The sequence below is a fragment of the Rhipicephalus microplus genome, chromosome 3 (assembly GCF_043290135.1).
Source record: "Rhipicephalus microplus isolate Deutch F79 chromosome 3, USDA_Rmic, whole genome shotgun sequence".
NCBI lineage: Eukaryota > Metazoa > Arthropoda > Arachnida > Ixodida > Ixodidae > Rhipicephalus > Rhipicephalus microplus.
In genome coordinates this window covers 105,410,571-105,437,797 of record NC_134702.1, presented here as the reverse complement: position 1 = coordinate 105,437,797, position 27,227 = coordinate 105,410,571, and the positions used below count along the sequence as shown (strand labels likewise).

The following is a 27,227-nucleotide window of genomic DNA, read 5'->3' as shown; positions in this document are numbered from 1 at the left end:
CGGCGTTGATATACATAGATATCATGTCGGTCAAAGTTCGATGGAAGCACTCTCTGAGGCCGTTAGTGTGGGAAGGTAGCTGGATGTCGTCTTATGAATCGTATTACATGCGTGGAGGACTTGTTCGAGTAGTTTCGAGAGAAACGCCTTGCCGCGATCGCTCAATAAGATGCGTGGTGCACCATGTCTTAAAAAGATTGCCTCCAGAAAAAATGTGGCAACGTCCTCTGCTGATCCTGAAGAAAGTGCAGCTGTTTCGGCGTACCTTGTTAAGTGGTCAACTGCTGTGACAATCCAGCGCTTGCCGCTAGCTGATATTGGTAGCGGTCCGTAGAGGTCAATGCCAATGACATTGAAGGGAGCGTCAGGACACGGAAGAGGTTGTAGAAGACCGGCCGGAAAGGAAGTGGGTCGCTTGCGGCCTTGGCATAGTGAGCATGACGCAACATATCGCGCTACGCCGTTGGAAAGGCCAGGTCAGGCAAAACGACTGTGTATGCGTTCATAGGTTTTTTGAAAACCGAGATGACCAGCCTTGGGGTCGTCATGAAACGCCTCCAAAATCTGCGCCCTTAGGGAACGAGGAGCAACAGGAACCCAGCGCTGTCCTTCGGGGTGGAAGACAAAGCGGTAAAGGATTGAGTTTTCAGTCTTGAAGTTCCGCAGCTGTCGATGGGCGCGAGCGTTGGGAGGACGAGAGGAGCCTTGAAGGCACTGCATTTTAGAGCGACAGTAAGGGTCGCTGAGTTGGTTGGTGGGATGCAAGAGAGAGAGAGAGAAATAAATAAAAGAAAGAGACAGGGAGGTCAACCTAGACGAACTGGTTTGCTACCCTGTATGGGGGTGGGGAAAAGGGTCGGAAAGCGGATAGAGATATGAAAAGAAATGAGAAAAAAGTGCAAAAAACGTGCATGCAAACGTGTCGTTGTTGAAGGTAGAAAGAAATCGACAGCGGCGAGTGAATGAACTGACGGAGACACTTTGATGGGTTCACTCACAGTTGGTGACAGGCCAGGAGTGCCTGATGAGGATTGTAAAGGACAGCGGCTAAGGGCATCGGCATCGTTGTGTTTCTTGCCGGATTTGTAGATAACATCAAACTCGTATTCTTGGAGACGAAGTATCCAGCGACCGAGACGTCCAGACAAATTCTTCAACGTTGACAGCCAGCACAAAGCGTGGTGGTCAGTGACGACGGTAAAGTGGCGGCCGTGAAGATATGGTCGAAACTTCTGGATGGCCCAGACAACGGCGAGACACTCCTGCTCGGTGGTGGTGTAGTTTTTCTCTGCTGCTGTGAGGGTGCGACTTGCGTATGCGATCACACGTTCGTCACACCACTCTGTTCGTTGCAGAAGTACAGCGCCGAGTCCGTGTCCGCTGGCATCAGTATGGAGGAGAGTGGGTGCGGCGTTATCGAAATGACAAAGCACTGGCTTAGACGTGAGGGCACGTTTCAAGGTGTCAAAAGCCTTTTCGCATTCGTCCGACCATACGTATGACGCTCCCGAAGAAAGGATTTGGTGAAGTGGCGCAGCAATGGTGGCGAAGTCTCGTATAAAGCGCCGGAAGTATGACGCAAGGCCAAGGAAGCTTCGGAGCTCTTTGACGCGTTGAGGCAGCAGCTTTAAAAAGGGTGCACTTATGCCCAAAGCCAAAGGAATGACACAGCAGCTGGGAAAAGGCACTGAACGTCCGTAGTCCTCGTGAACCTCTGCCTCGAGCACCGTCATTTTCGTCTTTACGCGCGATGGCCACTCGGTCGAAGCTCGTGCGCATGCAGGACCCGCTCGCCCATTGCGGCCGGCTTCGTCTCTTGTAGCGGTTCCGTCGGCCTTTCTCTTGTTCGTGATGTCTGCCTTTCACTGAGTGTTGGCAGTTCCCCGTGGCATTATCCCCCCTCTCAAGCGGAATCGCCCCGATGCGTGCAATGTGGTTGTGGTATAGCAAGCGATTGGTCGGCTAGTCGTCGTATCGGTCGTAGTAGGGCTTCATGCGGACAATGTGTACGCGCTCCGTGGGATTGCGTCGTCTTGAATGCACGTGGCCTGCAGGCTTGACTTCATAAACTAGGTCACTGAGGCGGTGTAGTACTATCTCATATAGGCCGAAATATTGGCAAAAATAGTTTTGCAGACAGGCCTCGTCGGCGTACTGGGGTCCATATCCACACTTTGTCGCCAACATCACACCGCGTTTCACGTCTTCCCCGGTTGCAGCAGTCGGCGTCGAGCCGTTGTTGGTGATATATGCGGTACCTTGCTAACTGGCGGGCCTCTTCCGCTTTTTGTATAAAGTCGCCCATATCAGGGGGATAGTGGTCTTGATCTATCGGTAACATGCCGTCCAGTAATGTGGTAACGGCACGACCATAAACTATTTGAAACGGGGTAACCTTGGTGGTCTCTTGTATGGTGGTGGTGTTGGAAAAGATGACATATATGGTAAAATTTTGTTCGTTTTTGTGCTCGACATCCACATACATAGATATTAGGTCAGCAAAAGTTCTCTTAAGACGCTCTGTCAGGCTATTGCTTTGATGATGATATGCGGTTTTTCTGTGAATAGTGTGAGCCATATTGAGGACACACTTCATAAGTTCCGCTGAGAAAGCCGCTCCGCGATCGGCGATTACAACTTTTGGAGCGCCATGGCGGAGAACTCTGTTGTGTACAAAGAATTTGGCCACTTCAACCACAATTCTCCATTCCAAGGAGTCTATTTCGGCGTATCTCGTTTAGTAATCGGTCGCGGCCACGATCCATTTCATGCCGAATGAAAACGTCGGGAAAGGTCCAAAGAGGTTCATTCTAACTTCTTCGAAAGGTGCTTTTGGTGGGTCTATAGGTGGTAGGAGGCCCGCCGGTTTAGCACTAGGTATTTTTAGTCTTTGCCATTCGTGGCATGTCTTAACATAGCGCTGTACTGAAGCTAAAAGCATGGGCCAATAGTAGTGCAGACTGATTCTTGCAAGCGTTCGAGTCACGCCCAAATGTCCAGACGTGGGCTCATCGTGGCACGCTCACATTATTTCTTGTCGCATAGTTGTACGAACGACAAGCAGGAACTTTTCGCGGTTGGGCCTAAAGTTTCTCTTGTAGAGCATTTTTTCCGGAGGCAGAACGATGCGAGGCTTCGGGAAAATATACGCGGCCCTTGTACGTCGACTCCGTCCAGGTGTTTGTGGGGAGTGGGGGGGGGGGGGGCAATTCCTCGTCAGCGTGTGGAAATTCGGCTATTTCAGTATATAGTTTCGACAATACCTAGAAACAGAAAGTCCTCGTTTTCTGATAGTGCTGTGTCTACAGGCGCCCGTGACACAGTCAGCATCGGTATGCTTCCTCCCAGATTGGTATGACATGGTTATATCATATTCTTGCAGTCTGAGACCCCACCTTGCTAGTCGTCCGGATGAGTCCTTGATGTTCGCCAGCCAGCAAAGGGCATGCATGATGATCGCTGACTGCCTTGAATGACCTACCATATAGGTAAGGCCAAAATTTACTGATGGCCCAGATAACGGCAAGACATTTTCTCTGTGGCCGAATAGTTGGTCTCTGCTTTTGTTAGTCCGCGGCTGGCGTAAGCTATGATCTTTTCTTTGCCATTCTGCCGCTGTATTAGAACGCATCCAAGGCCGATGTTACTCGCATTTGTGTGTATTTCCGTGTCAGCCGTCTCGTCAAAATGAGAGAATTGGAGGCTTTTCCAACAGTTTTCGTAATTCATCGAAGGCGCTCTGTTGCTCATTTTGCCACTCAAAAGGCTCATCTTCCCTCGAAAGTTTCGTTAAAGGCTCTGCGATTTTCGAGAAATTTCGGACAAACCGTCTGTAGTACGCACACAGACTTGAAAATCTCCGTACTGACTTTTTGTCTGTTGATACCGGAAACTTCGCAACGGCGGCTGTCTTCAAGTTTTCGGGATTAGGTCGAACGCCTTGGGCGCTGACGACGTGCCCAAGAAATCCAAGTTCTTTGAAGCCGAACTGGCACTTCTCTGGTTTGACAGTCAAGACTGCCCAACGGATTGCCTCTATCACAAACCGAAGGCGCCTCATGTGCTCCTGAAATGTTGCGGTGAAAATGACCACGTCGTCCAGGTACACTAAGCAACACGGCCACTTCCATCCGGAAAGTACAGTGTCCACATGCGTTGGAACGTTGCCGGCGCACAACAGTCCAAAAGGGAAAGCCTTAAGTTAACAGTCCGTCCGGGGTAATAAACGCAGTCTTCTCGCGATCGCGTTCATCAACTTCGATTTGCCAGTATCCACTCTTGAGATGTAGTGATGAAAAGAACTTTGCACACCGAAGTCGATCTAACGTGTCGTCAATGCTTGGAATGGGGTATTCATTCCTGTCAGTCACAGCGTTCAAGTTTCTGTAGTCGACACAAAACCGTAGCGTGTTATCTTTCTTGACAATTAAGCACCACGGGAGATGGCCACGGACTGTTAGAAGGCGGGATAACATCATCTTGAAGCATCTCCCGTACCTTATTCTTTATAACTTCCCTTCCCTTCGGCGAAACACGATACGGGTGCTGGAATATTGGCCTGGTTGTCTCGTTCATTACAATCCTGTGTTTTGTAATCGTCGTGCGTCGTACCTTTCAACTATTGGAGAAACAGCTGTGGAATTCCAGTACTAGGTCATATAGCTGTCGACGTTGAATCGCTGAAAGGTTGGGATTGACAGATAGTACGTCGCAGACGTCAGATGTTAGTTTCATATCGGTTGGTGTAGTTTCGAGACTACTTATTTATGTCACTTCGCGGAACCCAAGAAAGGCTATAGCTGTTCTTCTTGCAATGTGTTGGAATTCGTTCCCAAAGTTTGTGAGGAGAATGTCTGCGCACCCATTCCGCAGCTTGATAATCCTTTGTGCAGCACAGACGCCTCTCTTTAGGAAAACATCCATGTTGCAGTCTGCCACACCTTCATAGTCGCTAAATTTATCATTTCTGACAAGAACCGTTTTACTGTTTTATGTCGGTACCGTTACATGATCATCGACGACCCGTAGTGGAGTGTTGTATCGCTCCTCTTTTCGTGCTGCTCTTAGTGTTCTGTCGAAAATGACACGCTTGACCTCTGCAAATTAATAATGGCACCAATCATCATCATCAGCCTCACTAATTCCACTGCAGGACAAAGGCCTCTCCCATTTTCCGCCAGTTAACCCGGTCCTGTGCTTGCTACTGCCAATTTCTACCCGCAAACTTCTTAATCTCATCTGCCCACCTAACCTTCTGTCTCCCCCTAACTCGCTTGCCTTTTCTGGGAATCCAGTTAGTTACCCTTAAAGACCAGTAGTTATCCCGTCTACGCGCTACATGCCCGGCCCATCTCCGTTTTCTCTTCTCGATTTCATCTATGGTATCCTTAACGCCCGTTTGTTCCCTAATCCACTCTGCCATCTTCTTGTCTCTTAAAGTTACACCTACCATTTTTCTTTCCGTTGCTCGCTGCGTAGTCCTCAATTTAAGCTGAACCCTCTTTGTAAGTGTCCAGGTTTCTGCTCCGTAACTAAGTACCGGCAAGATGCAGCTGTTATATACTTCCCTTTTAAGAAAGTGGCAGTATACCTGTCATAATTTCAGAATGCTTGCCAAATGTGCTCCCCCCCATTCTTCTAGATACTTTAATCTCGCGGTTCGGCTCCGCGGTTATTACCTGCCCTAAGTAGACATATTCTTTTATAACTTGAAGGGAACCATTACCTATCTCGAAGCGCTGCTCTCTTCCGAGGTTGTTGTACATTACTTTCGTTTTCTGCAGATGGATTTTAGGACCCACCTTTCTGCTCTCCTTGCCTAACTCCGTAAGCATGAGGTGCAATTCGTCGCCTGAGTTACTCAGCAATACAATGTCATCGCGAAGCGCAGGTTACCATTAACTCTTATCCCTAACTGTTCCCATTCTAGGCTTCTGAAAACTTCCTGTAAGCACGCGGTAAATAGCATTGGGGAAGTTGTGTCCCCCTGCCTTACACTCTTCTTGATTAGTATTCTGTTGCTTTCTTTATGAAGCACTATGGTAGCAGTTGATCCCCTGTAGATTTCTTCCAGGATGTTTATATATACTTCATCGACGCCCTGATTCCGCAGTGTCTGCATGACGGCTGATATTTCTACTGAATCAAACGCCTTCTCATAATCTATGAAGGCTATGTATAGTGGTTGGTTATACTCTGAGCATTTCTCTATTACCTGATTGATAGTATGAATGTGGTCAATTGTTGAGTAGCCTGTTCGAAATCCTGCTTGTTCCTTTGGTTGATTGAATTCTAATGTTTTCTTTACTCTGTTAGCAATCACCTTTGTAAATGGCTTGTATACTACAGAGAGCAAGCTAATCGGCCTGTAATTCTTCAAGTCCTTGTCATCTCCTTTCTTATGTATTAAGATTATGTTAGCATTCTTCCATGACTCTGGTACTCTTACCGTCAGAAGACACCTCGTAAACAGGGTGGCTAGTTTTTCTAACACGATCTGTCCTCCATCTTTCAGCAATAGTTTGTAGGAAATTCATTCCGAGTATGACTTCGAGTCGTGTATGACGTGCTAGGAACAGTCTAGCAACAGATGCGTATCCTGGCCGTCGTGGTCGCAAGAACATGTTTACGATGACACGCACTCCATTCTTAATCAGTTAATGGACCGCATTTATTATAAACGGTGACCCCCATATCTTTCCTGGCGTCGTATGGCTTTTAGCCGTAGAAGAGTGTCTTTTATACATTTCACTTATTTCATTAGCTTTTCACACGTGCCATAATTGAGGAGGTGCATTATATCTGCCATATAGAGGAACTCGGGTGTACTTGATTTTTTCTCGAAGTATCTCGTAACTTCACCACAGGGATGATAGCTGCAATACTGACACGAAATGGTAATACAACGGTGAGAGATATGAAAATAGTTTTTAGTCCCGAAGGAACCGTGACCATGTGGTTTCGGTAGAATCAAGTCTCCTGGCTTTGCTCGTTTTGATGTGATGCGCCAGAAGAGGCCCAGCATAGTTGAAGCTTTTGATGGGCAAGTGGTCCACTCCTCAAGCTCTCGGCACAGTATGCGACCAGCAATATCATTCATTGCTGCATTGAGCACAGTGTCACTAAACTAAACACTAAAGCACAAGCACCAAAGCACAAGCACTAAAGTAGGAGTAAAACGTGTCGTAGTGGGAGAACGGGACGAGTTGCTGAGTAAGCCAGCTGACGAGTGCAACTTCGTTCAGGGACAAGAAAATCGTGCATGTCGCAATGACACACCGTAATTCGCTGCTGCTCCACCACGCCACAACAATTTGATATTTCGATTTGCGCTTCCTTTTCTGCAAGTGTTCAGTGTCTCACGCTGTTCAAGCCGACAGCTAAAATACTCAATTTTCTTTCGGTACTTCTAAAGAAAGGCTGAATATTAAGTATTCTGTGTATCACGTCGAAAACATGGTTTGAAGATGATCTTTACGCTGCTAACCGGTTGCCTGTAAGTTACAGCTGTTTTTCGCGCTGTTATAAAAAGCCCCCATCAGCACAAGCTTTGCAGACATTTCAACGGGGTATGCATATTCTTGTTTGCACAGTCCATAGCCGTGCGGCTGCTCGGAATTGCTCGTATTTGCACTTACTTACGTCAAAGACGTGTTTTCATTTTCGTATCTTGCAACGCTATATATATGTATATCATGCTTCTCGTGCGGGCGATTACGCGATTGCTGTCACGAAATTACACCTCTGTAAAACTATCTCCTGAGACTCTGCTATCACACACGTAAAAAAAAAAAACGCTTTGCCCACAAATATACACATATGCCCTCTCCGGGGTGTGCGGGGTCACCCTCTACCACAAGGGCTGTAACTTCTCGAGCGTTTTGGCAACCGCAGACTGCTCGACGGTGTCGTGGGGGACGTCAGTGTTTCTTCTTCCAAGCAGGTTCTATACGCAAGCGTCGTTGAGCGTGCATTGCTTTCGCGGAAAGTGCCTTGCAAAGCGAGCCGAACATCGCGTCGGACTACAGGCCAGCCACTTCCAGAAAGGTCGTGCCAGTGGCCCAGATATGTACGTTCTTATAACTGCACAGTAACAAGGTCGTGCCTGAAGAGGGAGCGCTTCCACCGACGTGAGCGTGTTTGTATTGTGCCGCTCATATCTCATCAGCGCGAAAAGCGCGGACGACGGCGTCGGTAGAGCGCGGCAGCTCGGCAAATGTTCTCCAAAGCGTCCATGTACCACCTCGAAGCTCCACGCGCCGGGTCTTTCGCCCTGGCTGAGAAGACGGGTGGCATTCCTGCCGGTAAAGTTCCGCTTATTTGTCGCATCTGACCATTGATATTAGTGACGCGATGGCTGTTACATGGTGAAATTGCTGCTTAATATTGCGCGCGAATAGCCTGGACAGATCATTTCGTCTCTCGAGCTACAAAAGCTGTCACAGATGAAGTCGACCAAGTCTCGATCTCAAACTTCTGTCGGATGGTATAGTCTTTACTATAGAAAACAGAGTATTTCGTTCTGATACGACGCTTCTTTCTTAACTCTTTTTTTTTTCATCCCGCCGTGCTGGTCTGGTCGCTAAGGTACTCGGCTGCTGACCCGCAGGTCGCGGGATCGAATCACGGCTGCGGCGGCTGCATTTCCGGTGGAGGTGATAAAGTTTTAGGTCTGTGCTCAGATTTGGGTTGACGTTAAAGAACCCCGGGTGGTTGAAATCTCCGCAGAGGTCCTCTACGGCGTCTCTCATAAAACAGAGGCCGGATTTCTATGTTTTGAAAAACCGGGTTTTAGGCGCCAATTGTATAGGCGGGCAAAACACTGTTTGGGGCTCCTAAAATCGTAAATATATAGGCACAATGAACTTTGACGAAATTCAAATTTTCGAAGAAATGCGTGTGCGATCTGTGTCTATGACAGGAAGGCAAACAAAAACGCTTTAGTTTTTCATGGTACAAATGTGCTATAATGGTTCCGTATAGCCATACATATTTTCCCCGCAGGGTTCGCAGAATACGGTCTCTCTATTTTTAGTCCAGTATGGTGAGCTAGGTGTCCTCCTTCGAATGAACATGCTCATGGGTCTATTTTTCGACATGGCTGAGAATGGCTACACATGCAGGTTCAAGTAGCCAGAGCGCAATTGTAGGCCTGAAGGGTCTTTTTGCCTCGTAATAACTTGTTCTAACCGCAACGGCTAAATTTTTCTTCTGTCTGTGATTAAAGGACCCTTACGCAGGTTTGAGAATTTCGAGAAGCCAAGAAAATTATTGCACTGGGCGCTCACGATCTCAACTGCCAAGATTCGCAGTGCTACGCACACCATAGTTAAAAAGCTGAAATCTCAGACTGAACACCACTTTACCTTCATCTAACGGGCATGCGCCCCAACATAATGTATGTGATCTATACAACAAGGAATAATGAAGTAGTATACGTGACACTGCGAGAACTATTCGAGAGGACGGGTAATTTGTGCAATATGTTGCCTGAATAGAAGTATGAAGGTTGACAAGAATATTAAACATACAGACGGAATCTATGCGCGTTATTTTTTTTCTTTAACTTCATATCGAGCGACATGCGATACTATAAGCTACCTTCATTTCGTTTGCGTTGATGTTGTCGCTGTTCTCGCATCGTGCCGGTGCTGCCAAGCATTCCCAATGCTTGGCGTGTTTTTGATGGATCGTTTCTTATAGAGGAGTTCCAGTGGTGCGGTGCTGTGTGTCGTAGTAAGGATACGTGATCCAAGGCAGCCTTTCCGAACGTGCACACATAGAGGGAGCTTTCCCATAGAAACAGGCAGTACAATAGAGACCGCCGAAACGACAGAACACCGCCTGCGAGCACGGCCTGGCATCGGCATTTCATGCGAATGTAACCTTACACGCGAATGACGCGCTGATGCATCCGCTCTGTGTGATCCTCCAGCTCCGAGTTGCTCCGACGCCATATAGGGCCGGGAAGGAATTTGGCTTGCGAAGTACACATCGAGCGAGTGGCCAAGGTTTCAAGCTTACCTCCTCACATCATGCTTTCGCAGTTTGTAATGAACCAATTAGAAATTACAATGATACAAAGTTTTTTCCTTGGGCACGCGACAACTTCCACTGTCTAGGTAAAATTTCTCATGTGACGTAGTGAAGCGTCATGAAAGAAGTAAATGACAAATAAAACAACCACATGGCTATCGTTTTTGTGCTCATATGTCAAAATGGAACGATAGGAACGAAAGAAGCAAAATAGGCATTTGCCTATAATTCGGTCTATATACTCATAATCATATGGTGGTTTTGGGACGCTGAACCCCACATATCAATAAACTCTTTCTTCGTTATCGTAGCCGTAAAATTATTCAGTAAATATATATCAGAGCCACCTACAATAATTTCCATTCTCTCAAAGTGACAAATGAGAAATTACTCAAGTATTATTATGACCTATTCCAAAGCTCTAGTCACAGTAGTTTTCGGAAAAAAAAAAGTCGTCAGGAAAACTTCGTGGCTTCAGGAAAACTTCGTGGCTATATATAGATCTGAAAACATGGTATGGAGCCTTGACTTCCTTTTCCATTATGTACGCTTTATCGCATGCCTCAGTATCTGCTACAGGGATCCGGGGTTGTTTTTCCATTTTTATTATGTGTTTTGAACGCTTTCTTTTTCATATTCGGCAGCTGCGTCGTTAGAAATTTACACTCAACGCGAAATCAACTTTGAACAATTTTTCATATATATGTCTTCTTGCGAGTTAATCGACACCTGCTGGTTGACAAAACTTTTGGAACACTCATGCTCGCCCATGAAATATATTTTCTTCTTATGGCTCACTTCGACCGAGACCCACCAAAATTTGCTGAGCTGCAGACTCACTTGGACATCCGGAGTTACGTACGTCTTTAGGAGTTTTGAATATATGAGCATGTAATGAATTGTCACTTCGCACAATTCTTGCACATGAAAAATGACCATCAATTTAGTAAATGTGAAGTTATTTAACGAGTTTTGTTAATTACTCATTTGAATGTTGCTATAGGATTCTGGCCATAGATTTACAATACGGAAATAATGACGAGTGTAGTTTCTTGCTGTTTCGTAATTGCGCTCACATGTTGACCCGGTGTCTCTGTTGTGTGTACATGAGGGCATATGCATTTTTTGTACATTGGCTTGAACGTTTTTTTTTACTTTCACGTGAAAAAAATTTTTGTATGCTGGTAGGGGCATTGGGAAAAAAAAATCCTTGTATGCTAGTGGGGGCATTGGAATATTGTAGTTAAGCTTCCGCCTAGAGCAATCTCATATTTTCCGCTCTCGGTGGACAGTTCATGTATGTTTGCGCGCTCATTTTCTCACGACCTCGTAGACGTGCGTACGGTCGAAGGGCACCCAGTAAGCACAAGAAAAAATGACATCGTTCAACTTTTCTTATCTCACGCGCAAAACAGTACGTAGATAGTGCTTATCAATGTGTGGGCAAGCCTACTCACGCACTGACGAGTGAATATCTTCGCGGTTTGTTACCAGTGATTTTCCGCATCGTTTTCCAAACATGAACAAGCCGCAAAAACAACGAGGAGACTAACTGGTTACTGCACGCTGCAAAAATATTCGACCCGTGGTCACGCGTTTATTATTCCTTCAATGTATAAAAGCCTGCAAAGCTCAGATCCGAGCCCGCTCCCTCGTTGTTACACGGCTCCGATAACGAATGCCGAAGTCGACGCCGTAATTCCGATAACATACGTGCCGAACCGAAACCGAAACTGCATGCTCAGACATCAGCTGGCGACACCTGGCGTGTTCATTCAGGAGGTTGCCGTTCACAGTAGCGTTGCAGGGGGAGGCGTTTTGCAGGCTCTCTCGAGCGAAGTCGTGGTTGGCGATCGTCCACCGTTGCCTGTCGCATGACTGGTGAGTACTTTCGGGGGGATATCGCGATGTGCCTGGGCCCTGTGTAAGCTGCGTCCTCCTCCGGTTCCAGGTTTCGGTTGTCAAGTCTTTAGGTGTCGTGAGCACCCAAGACGGGGTTCTGTCACCGCGACCGGCGGTTACTTTCACGTGATTCTACCTCGCGATTCCGTGGTGACAGATTTGGCAAATCTTTTCACGCGGGCGTCGCGCGTAATCGCCGATCGACTGTGCTGTACGGTCGCTTTCCGTGGGCTTTTTTTTTGTTTTTTTTTTGGCATTGCCGATGAATGAGCCCGCACGAAACATACGGCAAATGAAGTAGGACCCTGCGAGTGGTAGTCGCGTTGTAAAACGTAGTCTTCGCGGAAGCACACACCTGCATAGATACAGCTGTTCGCTGAAGGTACAGTTAGTATCTGACAGCCTTGCCCGTGGGCGCGCGCTCATGTATATATTTCGAGGACGTAACTCTAACATTGCAATAATTCATTTTAGGTTTTTAGTTGTTTTAATTCTATACCTGTGCTTGCACGTTTTGTTGAGAACAGTGCCTTTAACTACCGCTAATTTTATTGTGTGCGCCCCCCTGAACCCAATAACGCCACGTTAACTGGCGCAGCTCAAGGGCTTGAACTTATACACCTGTTGTTTGCTCCGAACATGCGCTTACGCGTCAGCTTACTGCTTGGACATAAATCGAATGATAAGCACTCTAGACAAGTTGGAACTTCGAGAAAAAACAAAACAAAAACGCATCATCACTGCTTCGGGAGCACCAGCGTAGAATAGCGAAGCTCATCGAAAACTTGTGCTGAGCATCTAAGAGCTATGTGAAAAAGCAGGGTATGGTGTAACATACATATTTATAAAGTGATTCATCAGTTTTACTAAATCCTGAACTTGTTTCGAAGGAAGTATGCTAGAGAGCTTCTTCAAGAAGCATGGTAAATGTCTCAAATCTAGTTGACCTTGGTCCAGGTTAACTGTTTGCTGCAATTGTCAGTTAACAGATGCATTATTAAGTGGTCTGCTGTATGGGAAGGCAGAAGTTCGATCCCACTGCTAGTCAGTTTTTTGTGGTGCTTGGAAATTAAGCAAGACAACAATATCCATACTGGAAAGTGCCTGGTATAGGACAGAGTATTTTGCACATTGTAACTGTCATTGCCAATAACATCTTGTACTGTGATCTGACAGCTGATGATTGGATCAGAGTTGTTGGTTCACTTCAAGTTTCCTAGTTTCGAGCATTGAAAAGTATTTGTGAATGGAAGAATACGCATAAGATTGCATTCTTTCCCTTTAAAACTTGAGAACAATTATTATAAAGATCCTCACATACAATTGCTCCATTGTGCATCATTTCTGTAGATGCAACCCGCTAGCCTTACATTAAATCCAGTGTTCTCCATATTTTCTATTGCTCACTGTATTTGGGCTAGGGGTGTAGTAAAAAAGTTTGCTAGAAATCCCGTTTTTCTCAACATGCCATTATCAGTTGCCACGATTATCTGCCGAAGAAATCGTCACAATGTGTCTCAGGCTGACTAAATGCACAAATGCATTCAGAATGTTCTTTGGCTATTTATAGCGTTACATTGATGCAGAACATTCACTTTGTTAAAAGAATGCCTGCAGATATGCCAGTGCACTCTGACCCACATTACAGCTATTGTTACGCACTAGGCTGCATGTGCAAACACATGGTGACAGAAATGACCTATGCATGGGATAAGTTTGTAGCTGAATATATCTTGCAAAGCAGCAGCCATGTGAATGTGGGGTTGACCTGCTTGGAACAATAAAGTGGAATGCTGGGCCAGTTGGTAAAACATAATGTGGAAATATATGAGCACACGAGGTACCAGGAAAAGCACTTGACAGGAAAGACGCTCGCTTATAACTGAACTTTTGCAACTGAACTGAATTTGAGCTGCGGAAAAGTGTACATCGGCCAGACGGGTCAATGTTCAAATGATTGACTCCGAGAACATGCGGCATCCTTGAAGGTTCTTGCAGGTGGCACGCACTTGTCAATGCGCTGCAGGGATTGTGGGTGCAATCCGCAGTTTGGCAGCACTACAATATTGGGCAAATCAAAACACAAACTGACCAGAGAAATCATGGAAGCAGAACAGATTAGGGTGAATGCAAGCGCGTGTATCAGTGTTCCTTTGGTAGCAATAAGTGAAAAAGAGGTGTCTTTTTTGAGCTGTTGAAGTAGATAAACGTATACCTCCTTTTTGGGGGGAGAGGGAAGGGGGCTGGAACCTTGAAGTGATAGTTGGTTGTGCCTGTGCGTTTGTGTTCTCCTGCAATGAATGTTTTCTAATAGTTCAGTTGTAAGTGAGCGTCTTTCCTGTCAAGTGCTTTTTCTGCTATTTTGTGCACTCATATATTTCCACATTCTGCTTGGAACAAGCTTAAAAGGGTCTTGGAACTCATTTTCCACTTATCTGAAAATGTTGATCTGTAGTCGAGGCTTCTGAGAACACAAGAATCAAGTATAATAGCACAGCATGGGGCCTGGAACTCACAATTACCCCTCATTCAAATATCATTCCCTCTTCTCTCTACAGCTGATGCCATATACCCAAACGTTTGTGCCGTGTATCCAGATAGGGCCATTGGCTGATTTGAATGTCGTGAATTGAATAGATAATGCAGCTGCCACATGCCCACGCACTCGTTCGCAATCACATTGAAAGTAAGCCTTGTGTTAAAAAAAATTCTTAAGGTCATGACATGCGCATGACTATTTTCCTTCGTGCCACCTCTTCTTGCCATTTGCAGATCAAGCCAGTCATTCTAGGGGGGTGGTTTTTTTTAACTAAATCTGGAGAAGGAGGGGGAGTGTCCTGTCTCTTGTTTTCACTAGTTCCTGTCATAGCATAAATACCATTCATTTGAGCTCGTTGTGCATCCTTACGTTTTCCTTAATGTCGGCGTTGACCTGCTAGGAAATTATCTGGCAAACACGTGGTTGCTTATGATGACCTACTTTGTCTTCCTTTTGTTAGCGTTCAGGGGGCTCTTATCTTTTCATTGATACCATACTGATGTGACATACTTGTGAGCACACAAAAAAAAGCTATTGTAGGCTGCAGTTTATGGGAACTACACGTGCTTCTGGTGCAATTAGCATGCTATGACTCAATGACAAAAATATGAATGAAATTGTAGTAAAAAATGGGCAATAAGTGGTGTTCCAACAATTTATAACGAAAAAAAGCATGACGAAAAGTGTAAACAATTGATGACCGCAAGGGTGTTTCCTTGCTTGGCTTTTTTCTTTTTTTCTAGGCTGTGTTTTCGTTATGGATGAATACACACAAACTTGCGAGGTCTCAGTTCAGATTGTTATGCATTGTCGTGAATACATTTTGTCAATAAAATCGGTTTACAGTTGGACTAAGGTTGCACGGCGGGCTTGTTAGTTACTCATGTTGTTCGAGGTATAGCGCATCCAGGACGGGACAGAGAAGAAAACACAGAACACATACACGGCGCATTGTTGAAAGTTAGCGCCGTGTATGTGTTCTGTGTTTTCTTCTCTGTCCCGTCCTGGATGCACTATACCTCGAACAACATGAATTACAGTTGGAGTTCCAGAATGCCTAGAAATTGGCTAATTATGACAGCTCATTGTTACAGGTGTCATGGCTTTGAGAAGGTACATAGTATGTATGCTTTTGTGTTTTTCAAGATAAGGAAAATCAAATTTTTAAAGACTGGACGTAAGTGCCTCATTTTAACTCTATTTGAGAACATGCTCAGTGTCCAGTTTTCTTCAAAAACTTGTCAATAATGCTGATGTATAGTCTAAAAAATAAGCAATCGTCTTAGATCCCATACTTTAGATTTGGGATAATTAAGAAAGAACAGCTAACTTGTCAGCTATGCTGCCGGAGTAGAATTTGAGAAATCTCACGATGCCACATGAATCTGTTATGAGGGATGAGGCCGCTGTTAGCAGATTGAAGTAGGCGTTAAAGAACCCTGAGCGGCCGAATTAATCTTGAGTTTAGCGCTGCGGCATTCCTCATTATCATAGTGTTTTAGAACACATAAAACACTAGAATTTATATTAGTTTCACATGCTTGTTTCACATCGCAGGTGTGGTCAGTAGCTTATGTTTCTACAAATATGTTACCAAATGTTAGAGTTCCTAAACAGTGTGAACATTTTATTCTGCACAAAATAAGTAAAGCAAGGCATGTTTCTCATCAGTTTCCATTGAAGTCATTGCTATAGGATTGGTCACATGGTGGAGTAATGATCTTGTTACAGTCATGCTACTACAGTAATCTTACTATACAGTCAAACCTTATTGAAATCCTGTATTTGTCACTTTCCTGGCTCACACTCAAAACTGCCAGTCTTTAGTTTGCATGTGTTTGTACATGTTAGCTTCCTGTTCTTCTTTCTCATTATTGAATTCCGCAAGTGTGAAAGTAGACCTTCAGTGCCACGTTGGCAGCTCTGGCACCTACTTTGACTGCTACCGGTTGTTGGTGAAAATGCAGTGCTGAATTGAACATCTAGTAAACTGTAGTCGGTCTCCACTGTTCGTTGCAACACAAGCAAACGTGACGTAGCTGGAGGCGCACATACTTGCTCCAAACATTTTCACAGATGCTGTTGTAGCCTTTGATGGCTTGCCCATTTTACTTCTATATGTGTGGCCTCACAGAATTCGGGAAAACAGAAAATAAACTGCAAATGCTAAAAAAACGAGGCATTTACATTCAACATTTGCCCATGCACCAGAACAAATAGCAGGCTTTGTAGCAGGTGATGAAAAGTTGAACAGGGATCGTTGTTGAAGCCAGCATTTTGGCAAGTGCAGATTTGTTCATAGGAAAGCAGCTGTCCTTCTTAGCAGTCCAAGCCTGAAAACGTAGAGGAGGAAAGAGGGAAAAAATGTGTGTGCAAAGGAGGTCACGTACTGTGTCATGTACTTTCTCTTCTCATTTACCTCTTTTGAGGTTTTGTGAAAGTAAGGCGTGCACGTGCATACTGCTAAGGCCAGCTGCTGCCCTAATGAAAGAATGTCCACCTGCCCGAACATTACCTTCAGCTGTTCAACGATTTTTTATCACTTAGAGTCCCCGTTTTCTCACAGTTTTCTGTTAAGACTAATTGGATCATGCACAACTGCCACTCGTACCCTTATTTGCTTCTGAAATTAATCCAAGAAAGGGCGTGCTCTAACCAAGCTAAAATCACAACCATTTAGTGTTTTCACTAGCACATTGGCTTCTAATGCAACTTAGAAAAATGTTTGTGAGGCACTGTCTGCTGCTGCTTGCACTACTGGATGCATTTAATTCGATCATTTTTTCTCACGATCTCCCAAGCATAAAAACTGTTCTGTATATGCCTCCAATTGTATAATATTCTGTACTTACCTGGACAAATCACATGTGCAAAGGACAAATATAGCACTAACATAGATGGATTTCAAGTGCTATATAAGATAGGCAGGGGAATTTTATTGTCTAAAAGAGATTGTTTTTACAGCAAGGCGAGAGCTGTCTTCTTCATGAAGTACATACAACAGCCTTGAAATCTCTTTTCTTGCTTTGTTATGACACTCGAATGAACCATCGCATTTTAGGCTCTCAGCAATGATCTCGCTGTTTTTTTTGTTTTTGTTTCACATCAGAGTTGCTGCACCAGTGTTCTAGTTTTTTCTCTTATACAACTTAGTTTTTTTTCTCAAGGGTGGTCTAATCAAGAAAATATATTTTAGTGTTGAAAAATTGAAAACATCTAGTTTGTTCATAGTCATCATAGCTGTAGAAGCTGCTACATATAATCATCTCTTCTTCTATGCCTGCTTAAACATGTCATGTACGTGGCATGTTTGGGAACTTCAGAAGAGCCAGTTAACTTTAGTGTTCTTGCATATGAACAATCTGTTGCAGTCGCTAAGAGCGGCGGCAGGTCACCGATCATGGCTGACTCGGGGAACTCTTTCTTTTCCGCCCTTATTCGGAGGAAAAGGATTGGGGCCGATGCTGCCGAGGCTTCGCAGCTCAACAGGTGTCTCTCCACATTTGACCTGACCCTGCTTGGTGAGTGTTTCAAGTTGTTTTGCTTCTGTTTTCAACACTGGTGGAGATGTGGGTCTTGAGTGCTTTTTTTTTTAATTGTAGGGTGAATGGAATGAAGTTTAATACTGATTGTTTTTTTTTTTTTGTAGATTGCAAATCACTGAGCAATTTATAACAGCGGCATTACAACAAGATATCCAATATCCGCAACATTTTTTTAGAATATTTCTTACGGTGATCCTTCGCAATTTTACTTGGTCAAGCACAAGAACAAAAAGGTCGCACGATTGCCACAAAGCTGGTATAGTCGATGATGCTATTTATTATCCTATACAACAATACATTAAATTAGGTACAATTCTCAACAATCATAAATAGTATGTGGCAAGATATGTTTACTCATATTTACGTTAATTGTATTGCAGTAGAGGTTTGTTCAAAACAATCGAATTAGCATCACTGGCTGGATCAGCTCTTTTAAATGTCTTACCACGTACTTTGTTGTGGTTGACTAAGCAAAGTTGCCAAAAAGCACCGTAATCAATGCACTTTCAGAAATTGCATATCTTTTGTTCCAATACAGATAATAAAAATCTACTTGCATATTTGCAGTCTGCAGAAAACTGAATGTGGATTAAATATCATTCGGTTAACCCAAGTTAGACTTTCCTTCTTATGACTCGAATCTCCCGTGAAAAGATGAGACACAAATCAGGGTGGTTGAAACAAGCACGAAATTAATGTCAGATGTGATAGATGAGGCCACATGAGCTGTTCTTGTCCTGTGGCCTCCTATCTCGCTCTATTTTATGCTCATTCTCTTATTCTTGGATTGACTCACCCAGAAGATTATTCTGAGAGACTAATTGTCATTTTCTCAGCCTGTTCTGGCTCTGCTGACTGTCATAATATTGTGGCACAAGTTGGAACACCGAAAACAATGTAGTTATAGTTTTATATGAAGGGAGAAATTTTCTTTTGCTTTGAGTATGGCAACACACAGACTGTTTTCGACATCGGTAGTGATGTTTCTTAGTGTGTCAGACTGCATTAGTTCTGCATTCTGACAAGGTTGGTGTGTCAGACGAGACGTAACAATCTTATTGTTGTAGTTAGGCTCTCACTTTTATGGGCTAAAAGATGTAGAAATGGTTCTTGTTTTTTTTAATGACACTGTTAGAAACTATGAAGAACCATGGGGCTGTCTGAGTAATGCTTTTGATGTGTAGAGTATTACTTGTTTCAGAGTTGCTAGAAAACGATGGCACTTAGAAGAAAACACTAGAGAAGCACTTACTTCAAACTAAAGTTTATGTTCGAAGAATCTATGCTTGATTATAAATCCATTGATATTCCAGAAAATGCATCATGCAAAAACACCTCATCTTGCCTCCTCGAACAAAAATGTATCGAAGAATGCAAATTTGTAACAAAAGGGCATATCTCTGAAAGCTTGAGATTAGATGAACACGTCATCGTACTGGTACCTTAGTCGTGATCACAAAGTATGTCAGATAAAAGTAATTGGCAAAAAATATTTCCAACTATAAAAGTGTCACTGTACCCGCATCTCGATCTTTTGTCCTGTAGTGTTTTCTCAAGTCAGGGCCTCTTCACTCTCAAGTGTGCAACAGTGTAAAATTGATCTTGGAGGTAAGGTATGATATTGAAGCACGATGTGTGTATCCCTCGAGAAGTGGGGGAAGGGGTGGGAGCAGTGATCGACGACCAACAGTTGGAGTGCATAGGTGTACTCCACGACATTATCAGTGACAGAGCCCACTCGCCGTGCAAGAGCAACATACATTCCGCAGTTCAACAACCAAAGGAAGTTGCGAGTACAAAAAGGATATCAATGAAAAAGAAAAGTGCACTCTTGCTTTCTGTTAATCTCATTCCTGATACTAGTTGCATTGTTCTGTTCCTGTTGCATTGATTTTCTTTGTGCTTTTAACAGTGGCAAACGAGGTATTGGTTGGCATTCCATGTCTGTGTTACCTGTTTTTATTTCATTTTTTTCTGTACTGTTTTGTTGGTCTCTTCGAGAGATGGTTCTTTTGTTATCCCTTTCCCAATCTTCTTGCACCATCACAAGCAGAGGAGGGGGGACAAAAGGCCAGGCCGTTGTCCACTCACACAAACACTTATGCAAAATGTGTGTTTGTGGTGGACATTCTATGCCATGGGTCTTCAGCAGAAGGAGAGCAATCATTGGCATAACAATGACTTTTATTTGTTACAATATTTTGCATTCAACTGATTTAGGAACTTCAAATTTGAAAGGGTCGCTTGAAATTCATGAAATGGCAAAAATCAAACTGTAAGTATTGTTGATTATCAAGTGTTCTATGCTTCATTGGAAAGCTTGCATTCTTTTTTTAAAGGATTAAACGTACTATTTTGGCTATAAGCCAATTTTGGTATGTACTTCGTTTGAATTTTTTTAAGACATTGTTATCAATGCCCTAAATTAAGTATAGCCTGATGCTGCTTTTATTTTTCGCTCAATATATCTTTTGGAACCCCAGTGCGTGGTGTGCTCAGAATTGTCTATGTAAATAAAGGTTAAGAGTAAGAATTGAGCATTGGCATTCATATATTTGGCAGGTATTCATGCACAGTATACTTGGGCGGCTAGAACAGACATTGTAATTAATCTTTTCACTCGTTTGCATTTGATGATGCAGATAAGTGTTGGAAAATTCAATGCCTTCACATAGCTATGCGAACATGAGTGACTACACTAACGTCAAAGAATGTGGAAGTATGTGACCGTGCTTCGAACCCTTTTCGATGTTTTACATGTCTCGTTTGCCACTGTCTCGGAATCTACTGAAAATTGTTCACCACACATGTGGTTCAAGTCCATTTCTTCTAGAAAGGAATCACTTAGTTGGAAGTCCATGAGACCTATAATTTATGTTGATATTGGGCATGCTTTTTGCAGCGCCACTGTTCTGGTAAAAAGAAAATGCACTCTTGTTTTATTGGCCAGTGTTTGAAAAATTCGTATCAACCAGTGGGATGTTGAGACAAGCCATGAGAACACTGCCACACAGACCTTTGTTGAGCTCCCCTGCGCAGCTTCAGTTCCTAATGTTTTTATCTAGAAGTGGGCTCTTTGATGTTTCCAGCTTGAATTTCTTTTGGTGCATGTAGACAGTAAAAGCTTAACCTTAACGATCCATTTCTGCTATCTTGAGAAAGCAGCAACTTCAGCAAGGATTTGGATACTGCCTGGTGATTTGTCAAGAAGCTGTGATCATATAAAAAAAATTCAGTAGCAATTTGGTGGTAAATGTGAGAGACACGTTAACATTACCCTTAATTATATCCAGTTATATACTTCAATTTACTTTCCCTGCCATGGTACCCAAGCACATGAAGGGTCAGGCCATGGGTTCATTTCTCAGCTGCAGAGGCCACATGTCTGGGGAAGCAAAGTACAAGGTCACTCAGGCTTAGGTGCACATTAAAGAAATGCAGGTCATCAGGTTAACCCAAAGTTCCTTTCTACGGTGTGCTTGATAATCAATCATGGTTCCAGTACTTGTAATCTGATAATTTAATGTATGTTCAGTCTTCAATGGCTTCTATAGCTAACATTCGTAGGTGGTTCCAGCTGAATGTCGATTAAGTTGATTCTGAGACAGTGGCAAACGAGACATTTGGTCTTGCACAAGCTTGTATAAACATTGTCCACTTCACTTTAAATTGTGTGCTTTTTGTCTTGTTCATGCAGGGGTCGGGGGCACCCTGGGCTTGGGCATCTATGTCCTGGCTGGACAAGTGGCCAGCACTAAAGCAGGGCCTGCTGTTGTCCTCTCATTCCTTGTTGCCGCCATCGCCTCTGTATTCTCGGGTGAGCACTAATTCCCAGCTGCCAAGGAGAGATACCCGGCCCCCACCTGCATTAGTGTGCTGTATTTTCATGTAGTGTATCTCATTCATTTCAATATTCGGGCTCGTGTGGCAGGAAGTCTTGTAGGTTTGATGTATCTGAACGCTAAGGCCATTGTTACTAGCCTGCCACAGTGGCCTAGAGGCTGTAGCAGTATGACGCCAGGTCTCAAATCTAGCTCCCAGGCAAAGCATTTGCATTCTCGATTAAAAAGCTGCACTACAGTTACTTTCGAAATACAAAGTTAGGAAGGAGACACGAAACGAAGTGGACAAAAGCTAACTAGCCAGTACCTCACTTTGCTCACATTTGCTTTCCGAAATAGAAAAAATGCAATGCTCTCTACATAGTTCAATTCAGGGAGGCATTAAAGTACCATGTATGGTAAATATTGTCGAGTGGCTTTCAAATATCCAGCACAATGTAGTAATGCAGCACGCATGTTGGGATGATGATGATGACACCAGACTACTTGTTCTGGAAGGATCCGTCCCGTACGATTTTAATGTACTATATACAGCTGAGTAAAGAACGCAAAAAGGTCCATGGGGGCAGTCCAGGTCTTTGGATGGAAAGGCTGCAAGAACCACAAGATCTGATAGGTAACTCTGAAAAAAAAAAAAGTGTAGTGAATGAAGAACATGGCTGAAGGACACTGGGGCCAAAAGCAAGTACTTTGTGTGAACTTGGTTGGCTTGATTGGAAGGGTACTGACTATTGAGCGACGCTAGTGGGCACCCTATTGTTTGTGTGTGAGCCATGGTGCAGGGTATGTGAGCTGGCTGATGAGGCATGGGGAAACAACAGGGGATGACAGCTAAAGTACACAACACGCACACTGACCTGGACCTTCACGTTTGCGCATTGCTGATGAAGTATAGTGTGGCAATGGCGACAGCTTAGCTGGGGATGCTGGTGGTGCATCACTGTCATTACAACACTGACTTGTGTGACGAATGGTGTCAAGGGCACAAGCGGGGCCGGTACAGTGTAAACAACGACCTGGTTAGCTGTTAGTTGTGCACTGCAACTTCTTGTGATAATTTCTGCCTGTTGAAACAGTGCCAATCACAGTGGATGGTGATAGGACAGTGTACGTTATAAGTTGAGCGAGTTGGACTGAGTGCTGCTACTCGGAATTTTATATATACTTGCACGTAGAGCAAAGCACGGCCAACGCAAGCTGCAGGACAAGTGCTCCCTCCATTTTCCTCTGCCGTTCCTGAAAAGCACTCTTATTTCCCTCTAGCTCTGCACCACGATCGTGCACTGCAACTACGCAACATTGGCCTGCTTGAATACCATTCACTCCTACCTAGCTAAGTGCGTGCATGTGAAATTAGTTTTCGAAATTCCTTTATCACCTCACTAGCTAATTTCAACACCAATGATGAATTACAGGGTCATGCGAGCATAAGCGTGGCCTTCGACATCTGTCTTCTAAGATGACAGTCGGGGAAAAAGTGAGGCCTCCAGGATGTTTTGCTTGGAGCTGTTGCATTTGCTCATCATTCGAGGTGCTTCCATGCCTTGCTTCCCACGGTCAGATTGTGTTGCCATTCTCTTGTTTGTGAGCTGTTAATGTGGGCTATGCCATGAAAGGAGGTAGAATGCTTCTGGTTTACATGCAGTTTCTTTTCGATGGGAATGCTTTGCTGTTAATCTTGAATTTCTGTGCTGTTTTGGAAAAGCGCCATCTTTACTTGGCGGCTTGGCCGGCAATTTTAACTTGCTGAAGAGTGTGCTTGCTTGGGGTTTGATGTTACTTTATGACGAATAATACTTTCTCAATGCTTTCTGTGAGACATCTTCTAGCTATTGAAAAGAGAAGTCATCAGTAGAGTAACCACCCAAAAATTTACATTCCACGTTGCAGGCCTATGTTATGCAGAATTCGGATCTCGCGTTCCTCGGGCGGGATCTGCATACGTGTACAGTTACGTTACGGTAGGGGAGTTCATGGCATTCGTCATTGGTTGGAATCTCATCCTGGAGTACATAATTGGTGAGTTTCCTCATCATTCCTGCCTGTTTTCTGTTCTCATAAATGTTCCTGGCACTTCTTCATTTACCGAATGTTTCTGTTCTTTCGTGTGAGCTGTAGCATTGGCTCCTATCAACTTTGTGGTGTAGTGTTTGCAATATGTGTGCATAGAATGCATGGAAGCACGTAGCAGTGCAACGTTTATGAAGGGGAAGATAAAAAAGGTGAGAAAATCCGATTCTTCAAAACTGTTTGTTTTTATGCCACTGTGAAGACTTTTCTTTGCAGACACTGTCATAAATATTCATTGTTTTTTCGAACTGGGCTACGCGTGTGCATTTGTCACAGTGAGTAGCTAAGTTCCCGGGGTGGGTAATCTGTTCACAATCTGTTTCGAACAGGGGCACATGCATCCCCCTGCTCGAAAAAACAATTGTGAAGCAGATAAAAACAGGGAGAGAATAGTGTACGAATCTGCTGTCATGACATCTCCGGGTTCCGAAACATGCGTCAGTGAGCGATCGATAAAGCTCTCCCGCTGAAATTGATTTCCAGATAGATGATAAATGGGTGGGGTCAAGTGTACTAATCTTTCTTCAACCTGCTTTTGTGAATTTTGATTGTCGCCTACACATTAATAAAGAAAACCAGTTGAAATTTGCGCTGTATCCCCTGTTTGTAATGTCTTTCATACTATCTCCCTACTGTAAGCTTATCTCCAAGCCAACATGAACCAACTAGCCTCCTTTGTCTAATTCTGGGAGCATTAAGAAAGGCTAATGCTGTCTGAACAGATGTTGCTTTCCTTCTGGCACAGTTGAAGTGTCCACTCAGAAGGCAAGCATAATGAGCAAATGAGAAGGCTGTGTGAACGAGGTCAAATCACGATGTTGTGCTCCACCCTAAAACTTGCATATCGCTTCAGCATGGAAGACCCCTGAATTTAAATTTGCATGGAGATTGAACTGATAGCCCCGAGGCCATTGCAGTGTTTAAAGGAGTCTTCACTTAGGGGCATTGGCCATTGTTTCTTTGTGGATGACAGGTACGGCATCGGTGGCGAGAGGCTACAGTGGATACCTGGACAGCCTGGTGAACCACACCATTGAGGAGCACATGCGAAAGTGGATGCCCATCAGTGTCAGCTGGCTCTCCTCGTACCCAGACCTGTGCGCTCTGGCCATCACCCTGTTTCTGGCTGGCAAGTGGAATTGCATTGCCCCTCTATGTTAATTAGTAACTGTGGCTAAACCACCTAAATCATTACTAATCTCGCATAACTTAAGCTTAACAATCAATGAAAGATAATTCTGAATGCTTGTTAAACCTTAAAGTTGTGATGAAAACCAGCAAATAATGAAGTAAAAGAACAGATAGATGTGCATTGTGCTGTTTAAGAGGTCACAAGACTTTCGTATTGCGAATAGTGGCCGAAAAATCTATTTTTTTGAAAATCGCATCTTCAGATTGTTGCCGCTCTGTCAGATTCGAAAATATATTCACTGAAAACTGCCTAGTAGGGCTTTAAAACATTTGTTGTGCCTGCGTAGGTGGTAAAATTGACTCAAACCACAAAAAACCAATTGTTGAAAAATGCATAGCTTCGCAACTGCACGAACAGTCACCGCCACTTTGGGTTTGTCGGAAAGATAATTTATCAGCGTTCTAATTCCCGCCACATCTGGCTCCTTCCTTCTAGAACAAGTACACAAAAAGCTAATGTCTGAAGGTCGTCTCGCGGCCTCCAATTGGCTACGTCCGCCAAGTCCCTACAGCATGCCTCTCCATTGGCCGAACCAAGAGAATGTAGTCTGCTGCTCGTGCCTTTGCGCGTCCTGAAGTCGCGCCTGTTGAAAACTGCGCTATTTAGTGATGGGGGCACACTCTTTGTGCTGTATTCAGACTGCGACTAGTGGAAGAGAAATTAATCACTAGGGTATGTGCAATAGCACTGTGTTCTTTGCAAACATCTGACCAATCTGTCAGACCCACAGTATAGGTTCTACTTATGAGCATTTCAGACTTCCTGACGAAGAACATCGTGGAACCACTGTTTGTGCTCGCAGTCGCACTGTTTTTTATACGTAGGGCATCGTGGCTGAGCTTTCTGCTGAGTTGCGGCTAGGCCTAGCTAGTTCCACTCACGGTGGCAATACGAGACTACCGTATTTACTCGATTCTACCGCGCCCTCGATTGTAACGCGCACCCGATTTCCACCGCGAAAAACAAACATAAGACATCGATTGCAACGCGCACCCATTTTTCTCGCTGGCCCGCACGATCGCATCACTCGAAAAAACGACTCCTTTCGGGAGTGTCTTCCATTTAAATATGAGGCACGGGCGAAGCTTGTGCCCATCTGACGTGTAACAGAGCATTACCGTCACTGTAGTTTTACCGTGGACCGATGTCAGCACGCGAACTTGCTTCGCCCCCTTCTTCTCGACGGTTGTGGTGCCAGGCATGTCGAATTAAAGAGGCGTCTGATCGGCATTCCTGATTTGTCCAAGCAGGTAGCCGTTGTTGGGCTGCAAGTTTAGGACGAACCTCTGAAAACTGTGAAGCTTTTCATCGTACTCCTCCGCAAAACTTTTCGCATATGCATGTTCCCCTTCGGAGGGAAAAGCCTTTCCTCTTCATAAAGTTAGTTAGCCAGCACCTGCTCGCTTTAAACTGGCTCCGCTTTAGACCTTTTTCTAAGACTAATTGCATAGCCCGCACTTGGAGCAGTTCTGTCGTCACGGGCCACTGTGCCACTCGCTTCTCAAGCACATACTCGCCGAGCAGCTCTTTAATTTGTAGAAACCGACCCTGCTGTAGTCCACTGAAGCCTTTGCGTGAAGCTTTGCTGTGGACAATCTTCTGCGTTTGTTTCCGCCGGTCCCGCACGCACGTTTCGGGAACGACCGCGATGCGGCCCGATTTCTGTCCGTTTCTGCACACGCGATGACTTTTCTTTTAAAAGCGGCATCGTGGTGCACTCGAGTTTTTGGAGTAAGCCCTTCCACGCCGTCGATGCTAATGCACTACTAGATGACAAATTCCTCAGCACATGTACGAAGTGCTGCACATGGGAAACACATAGGCAGAAACGGCCAACGCGCCATGCCGACGCACGTAGGGGGCGGCCATTTTGGATTTGTCGATGGCAATAGATTGACCGTAATTTTTTTGTTCGTACTCGATTCTAACGCGCATGCGATTTATAAATTCGCTTAACCGGAAAAAAGGTGCACGTTAGATTCGAGTAATTACGGTATTGCAAACTTTTTGGGCCACAGCATCGCGCTAGCAAACAAGCTGCAAGGTGCTTTGCCGCAAGCTATCAGTCTAATCACCCACTGGAGTAATACTCCAAGACTTTG

General features: G+C 44.4%; 1 protein-coding gene across 4 annotated transcripts in view; it reads left to right on the top strand.

The window, feature by feature from the left end:
• LOC119171828 (high affinity cationic amino acid transporter 1) overlaps nucleotides 1-27,227 on the top strand; it is an 82,302-nt gene that overhangs the window by 14,838 nt on the left and 40,237 nt on the right. For 2 of the 4 annotated variants that reach the window (XM_075890097.1, XM_075890095.1), the window contains exons 4-7: nucleotides 17,848-17,997; nucleotides 21,719-21,838; nucleotides 23,754-23,882; nucleotides 24,907-25,062. In XM_075890097.1, coding sequence (XP_075746212.1) covers nucleotides 17,848-17,997; nucleotides 21,719-21,838; nucleotides 23,754-23,882; nucleotides 24,907-25,062 — 555 coding nt within the window. Of the gene's footprint in view, nucleotides 1-8,199; nucleotides 8,304-11,822; nucleotides 11,917-17,847; nucleotides 17,998-21,718; nucleotides 21,839-23,753; nucleotides 23,883-24,906; nucleotides 25,063-27,227 lie in introns of those variants that run through there. The other 2 variants (XM_075890096.1, XM_037422685.2) reach the window with 2 other exon arrangements.